The sequence below is a fragment of the Amphibalanus amphitrite genome, unplaced genomic scaffold (genome assembly GCF_019059575.1).
Source record: "Amphibalanus amphitrite isolate SeventyFive unplaced genomic scaffold, NRLGWU_Aamphi_draft 000144F_arrow, whole genome shotgun sequence".
In the NCBI taxonomy this organism is placed as follows: domain Eukaryota; kingdom Metazoa; phylum Arthropoda; class Thecostraca; order Balanomorpha; family Balanidae; genus Amphibalanus; species Amphibalanus amphitrite.
Window position 1 is genome coordinate 810,379 of NW_024881639.1, and position 6,000 is coordinate 816,378.

Here is a 6,000-nt window from a genome sequence, read left to right on the forward strand (position 1 = left end):
ACCGGGATCCGGCCGGGAACTGATGCCGTTTGTGCCCGGTGTTTGTAGTTTGTACCGGGGTCCGGCCGGCGACTGGCGCCGTCTGTACCGGGGTCCCGCCGGCGACTGGCGCTGTTTGTACCGGGATCCGGCCGGGAACTGATGCCGTTTGTGCCCGGTGTTTGAGCCGGGGTCCGGCCGGCGACTGGCGCCGTCTGTGCCTGCAGTATACGGCCGTGACGGAGCCGCCGCCGACGTCAGCCGCCGCCCGTCAGACCGGTGTTCTCGGACCCAACCGGCTTTGTGCGGCTTCCAGATCACTGAAGGCGCCCGCTCAGCTCATACGAGGAATATCTCTAAAAGTACATACACTGGCCGATATACTTATGCTGGCTGGTAGATATGATGGTGTATAAGGAAGCAATGCAAGAAACGTAATTTTATCCATGTCACATGTAAACAACCCACGGCCACCCATGAAAGTACAATTTTCTTTCAAACTGCAGAAGATTTTTTTTCCAGCCCAGAACCCTGAACCGTAACGTCAATGAGATTTGTAAGTGTAACCACATAAGATTCAAATGTGGAGAACGGAAACTTTCCAGAGATTTACATGAAATTTACTTAGCTGAAAAACAGCGTAAATGGTGGAGCGTCAGCAGCCGTAACTTGCCAGCAGAGGGCCCGATTTCCTTCAGTCAAAATGTGTATGCAAAATGAGTTTCATAATAAAAGTTAAGTCGTCGTAACTATGGTCAGCCTTTACTTATTTTCTTGAGGTCACCAAACCCAAGCCTGTTTGAGCGTTCAAAAGAACGAGTTCCGTGGAATGGGGTCTGTCTGCCCCTGCCTAACCTAGAAAAACTCACCAAACAATAAATAAGCAGGTCAAGGGTCAGGTAAAGGTCACGTGGCAGGTCAAAAGTCAAAATCAAACGTTTTATCATTTTTGGCATCTGCAGGTCTCTTCGTCACAACATCGTCTCATGGATCTCATGCACAACGCACCCTACGAAGAAAGTGTGCTTGCGGCCCACCATACATCGGTCAATGTCACAGTCAAGGTCAGGTCAGGACACCGGTCATCACAAACCGACCGTTGAATATGGTGGGTATTGTGGTTGTGCGACACATTATTTGGAGTCACTGTTCACATAACATGCCAAGAAAAAGTCCCCCATACAAGTGATTAGAACTCAAATTTCATAAAACTTGAGGTCAAGTCTGAGTAAGGCTGCAAGATCAGATCAGAGGAGCCCAAACTTCAAAATGGGTCATTCAGAGGAACATGAGTTGGTGCCAGTCCATTTTTCCTATCAGGCAACAAATTTAAATGCATAATAGTTTGCCAAAAGAGCGGCGATCCAATCTAATGACGGTGCCCTCCATTCCACGGTGACCTGAATGCGCCTCTGGTCCGCGGTACACGTGCTCGCGAGAAAACACGGCGATGCACAACTCACAAGTGCCATGACCTTGGCCATGACTACCACGCGCGCACACTGACACGGGTCCATGACTGGGTGGCCACTGTCTGAATAGTGTAAAGGCCTTTCCAAATTTTCACACTTCGCATTAACGTTACGCAGAGTAGGCATAGTCGTAACCGTCGTAACCTCCAAAACCATCATGGCGGAACTCTGCTGCCATTCAACACCGAAGATCATATTTTCTCGCATGCACTGGCTCAAGGCGGCTTAGAAAAAAACCAGTGACAGTGCCAGAATCTGGATGATACAACACATTTGAAGACACAGACAGAAAAAGCGAAGTTAGAGACGAAAGCATTACTGGCATGGGTACTCACCGAACGATTGAGCCCCACACCTCCACGGTTCAAGCGTGATACTGCTCAGTCCCAATATCTGCAATTTACTTCAGACTCTTCTTGATGGAATCTTCAATGTTACAAAACTGGCAGTATCAGTTAAGAACCCATCCCTACTCTATGGGAGCCAGTTCCCTTCTGAATCGAAATGCGCATTCTGCGCGACGCCGCCACTGCGCAATGTTTTCCTACGATCTCCTTTGTTTTGATAGGGGTGTTCACGGGCACCGCACACTGCTGCGTGCGCTGTGTACGGTGCGTCCAGCAGGCGTGGGGGTAGGGGATGGGTAGGCGGCTCTGACGTCACGGCTGCGTGCGGTGGACGGTCCGCTGTGGCCAGTCCCGACCGGCCACAGCGGTCGCTGTGTGCGGTGACGGAAGGGTGACGTAGGGACGAAGTGGGCGGAGCTTGGAGGCTGTGTGCGGTCCACCGCACACAGGGCCCGTGAACAGCCCTCAGCTGTTCGAGGTAGGTGTCCTTGAGCGAAAAAGATCATCAAGGATAAGTCGGAAACTAGGCCAAAGAAGTCCCATTAACAAGATAAGTTTTGTAATGCTGTCTAGATGTTGAATATAAACAGGCTTTAAGGGGAAAATTCACAACTGAGAAGTACATATATCAGTACCGATCAGTACTAAGGTTTTCGATACGCCAGCGACATCTATCAGTCATCGAAGAAGACAGTCACAGCTAGCGACATCTAGAGATGATAGCCAGAACATGGCTCCTAGTGACATCTACCGTCAGCGACAAAAGTCCAAGTGTTTATTATCTGGGCGTGTCCCAATCGGGTACGGTCCAGTGGCGGTGCACGTTCAGGTCGGATCCCGCATATCGGATGCACGTCGACCACTGATGGATGCCCTTGGTTCGCCTACTTTTGACTCAAAGATCACCTCACAGCTTACCCTGACATGATAAGCCGCTGGTGGTCTGCTTAAATGCGCAAAACAACTGTTTGTTATCGCGTTCACATAGCAACGCCCCTGAGCCAGGCAGCGCCTACGGCTGCGTGAGCAGCGCAGGCTAGCTTACACGTAGCGGTGAGCAGTTTCGCAGGTGATCGTCGCCGGTCGGTTGGGTCCCGGGCCAAAAGTATTGGAGCTACGCGAGACGCATCTGACGGGTGAGGCCGAGCTCGTTCGACGGATCAGCTCGTGGTGTTCGACACTAGGCGTCAGACGATTTATACATATTTTTGAATTTTATTTGATTTTAAAGTCATCGGTGGCGACGCCGTTTCAATGTGCTTATTTGATATGCTTAGACAAATGAAGCTTCTTACAAGTTTCATAGGGGAAACAATGCCGAAGAGGCAAACGTCTTCGATAGTGATGAAATAGTGCCCTTTGCGGATGTACGCGGTCGCTATCGTTTTTATCGCTCGATTTCGTAAGCATGATACTGTAAGCTTGTCTACGCTGTGAACTGTGAAGTAGATTGTTGTACATTCACATGTTGTGTCAGAGACCACCATCGTCACCCGAGCTTCCGGCGGTGACGCTGGTGACCGGTGACCTTTTACTGACACCAGCGTGACCTGATGGAGCAGTGAGCCAGGAGGGTGACCTGTGTGACCCCTGTGCTGACCTCCAGGGTGACCTGATGGACCGACGGGCCGGAAACCGTGTGACCCTGTAATGACCCTCGGAGATGCCCTGATGGACCGCTGGGCCGGGAGGATGGCGCTGCTGACCGGTGACCTTTTACTGATCCTCAGGGCAACCCGATGGAGCGATGGGCCGCAATGGTGACGCTGGTGACGCCCCTGTCCCCCGGCCCTATCCTGACCTGCAGGGTGACCCGATGGGGCGTTGGGTCGGGAAGTGACCTGTGACCTCTGTACTGACCCCCAAAGTGACCTGGGCCGGAAATGTGGCGCTGATGACCGGCGACCCTTTACTGAACCCAAGCGTCACCTGACCTGGGACAATAGGCGTCCCACGTGGGACGGAAGAGTGGCGCTGGTGACAATGACCTTTTACTGACCCTTTAGAGTGACGGCATCACCTGACCCTTCAGAGTTCAGAGTCATGGAAAGGGACCTGTGTGACATCTGCACTGGCCCCCAGGGTGACCTGATTGACTGCTGAGCCGGAAGGGTGGCGCTGGTGACCTGTGTGACCTCTGTGCTGACCCCCAGGGTAACCTGATGGACCGGTGGGCCGGAAGGGTGGCGCTGGTCACCGGTGCCAGCGTCGGTATCGGTGCCGCCATCTGTAGGGAGCTCGTCAAACATGGTATGATCGTCATCGGCTGCGCAAGAAACGACAAACAAATCGAGGTTCGGACCCGTTTCTGCTTACTGTCTATGCCTAACTAAAGGTTGTACACCGTTAAAACAACATTGTTATTATTAAGGGAAATGAATACGATCTCTCTCTCCGTGAACACGAGCTGATGAACTCTCTGCGAAGTGATTTTTTTACGTGAATGAACAAATTAAATTTGAATTAACCACGTACCGTCCAATCACTTTTCGTTCCACCGAGTTAGCCGTTGGATTACGCGCGCCCGATCTCCCCCAGGCGCTGTCCGTGGAGCTGGCCGGCCAGGCCGGCTCCCTGGTGGCCTTCCACTGCGACCTGAACGACTCGGACCAGATCGAGACGCTGTTCGCCACCGTCCGCGAACAGTTCGGCGGCATCGACGTGTGCGTCAACAACGCCGGCCTCTACTTCACCGGCTCGCTGCTCAACGGAGACGTGGAAAAGTGGCGCACCATCCTCAACGTCAACGTGCTGGCCGTGGCGCACTGCGCCCAGCTGGCCATCCGCAGCATGCGCGACCGTAACGTCGACGAGGGACAGGTGAGCCGAGCCGCCGCGGAGAGCGCGTCAGTGTCCGTGCAGAGGTGCACTGCCCCCGTCCACTGTGCTCTGATGACCCTGACCGCACCGTTCGCCGGCAGGTGATCAACATATGCAGTCTCTCCGGTCACCGGGTGCCCCCGAACCCGGACGTGCACTTTTACGCGGCCTCCAAGTACGCGATGACGGCGCTGACCGAAGGACTGCGTCAGGAGCTCGCCGCCGAGCCGCCCACCAAAATCCGCGTGGCCGTATGTACAGGCCTAATTAGTAATTGCATTCTTGCGGCGATGCATTCAAACTAGCGTTTGGACTCCAACCTACCCGTAGCTCAGGCCATCTAACAGCATCGGCACACCGTTTTAAAACGATGATTCGACCCTTCCTCTAGTTAAAACCCGTCCAAACTTAGACGACAAAACTGGATGACATGTCGCTTTGCGAGTGCACATATTTGCATAATTGACGTTTTGCAAATTTGCTGTTAAAAATGCATATCCATTTTAATTTATCATTGCCCTATTTTCAATAATATCGACTGTTACGATATTAAACGGTAACACGCTCTTTTCCCAGCAAATATCCCCGGGTCTGGTGCAGACCGAGATAGCGGCCCGGGCACACAACGAGCCGGGTCGAGTCATGGAGCTGGGCGTCGAGGCGAAGAACATCGCCGACGCCGTGCTGTACATCCTGTCGACCCCACCTGAGCTCCAGGTGAGACGACAAACAGCTATCCACCACCTCGTCCATCCAGGAAATAGCTCGGTCCACTTTGATCTGGAGGACGGCGGTCGTCGTCAGACCTGCATCAACGGGGTGCTGAGTTTGTCATTTCATGTTCAATAATCAGAAAATATTCGCAATAATTCTATCTCGATAACGCAACGAGTTAATCGAGTTAACGCTATAATCACCCTTGACCAGCAGCCACAAGCTCGTTGTTGATAAATTGCGATACCATGCTGTCACAGGATGTCGCCTCTATAGAATCGTCTACTGTCATTTCAGGTCCACGACATTCTCCTACGACCGACAGCGCAGCGGACCTAACTTCAGAGGCTGCTAGAGACCGGATCGGGTTCGCGCAGCTGCCTGGACGGCACAGTGTTGTAACGGTGCCTAGCTCCTGATGTCAACTGCCATCCCGTCTCCGCCGACCGCGACTGTTCCGTTCCTGCCACAGCCGGAACAGCTTATGCGCTGTGGCGCCGTTGAACGCGATTTAAATACATGTGCAGACCTCGACAGACCTGAGACCTTCTTCAGTCATATATTGCCAGGTATGAGTGGTGAAATGCATGTGGCTCAGGCCATCGCCCCTATCGAGCGACAGCATTCAGCATTCACACTAATAACACCAAATATAAACACTAGCATTC

At 52.7% G+C, this 6,000-nt stretch overlaps 2 protein-coding genes across 3 annotated transcripts in view; one reads left to right on the forward strand and one right to left on the reverse strand.

Moving 5' to 3' along the window:
• LOC122382657 (protein yippee-like 1) overlaps nucleotides 1-2,017 on the reverse strand; it is a 41,102-nt gene extending 39,085 nt beyond the window's left edge. The window contains exon 1 of the mRNA XM_043368295.1: nucleotides 1,787-2,017. The gene's annotated coding sequence lies outside the window, so the exon portion shown is untranslated. The remainder of the gene's footprint in view (nucleotides 1-1,786) is intronic.
• A 591-nt stretch (nucleotides 2,018-2,608) lies between these two features.
• LOC122382659 (dehydrogenase/reductase SDR family member 11-like) lies at nucleotides 2,609-6,000 on the forward strand. 2 transcript variants are annotated; one of them, XM_043368296.1, is made up of 6 exons: nucleotides 2,609-2,934; nucleotides 3,952-4,092; nucleotides 4,337-4,618; nucleotides 4,720-4,869; nucleotides 5,195-5,335; nucleotides 5,630-6,000. In XM_043368296.1, the coding sequence occupies exons 2-6, from the start codon at nucleotides 3,961-3,963 to the stop codon at nucleotides 5,669-5,671; spliced, it is 747 nt and encodes a 248-aa protein (XP_043224231.1). In that variant the 5' UTR covers nucleotides 2,609-2,934; nucleotides 3,952-3,960; the 3' UTR covers nucleotides 5,672-6,000. The 2 variants fall into 2 exon arrangements, with proteins under 2 accessions (XP_043224231.1, XP_043224232.1); XM_043368297.1 differs by having other exon boundaries at nucleotides 2,779-2,851.

Excerpts from the sequence above, each read along its gene's own strand:
- LOC122382659 (XM_043368296.1), top strand. The coding sequence starts at position 3,961 with ATGGACCGGTGGGCCGGAAGGGTGGCGCTGGTCACCGGTGCCAGCGTC. Across the intron at positions 4,093-4,336 it reads GAAACGACAAACAAATCGAG|GCGCTGTCCGTGGAGCTGGC; the intron begins GTTCGGACCCGT and ends GATCTCCCCCAG. Across the intron at positions 4,619-4,719 it reads GTAACGTCGACGAGGGACAG|GTGATCAACATATGCAGTCT; the intron begins GTGAGCCGAGCC and ends GTTCGCCGGCAG.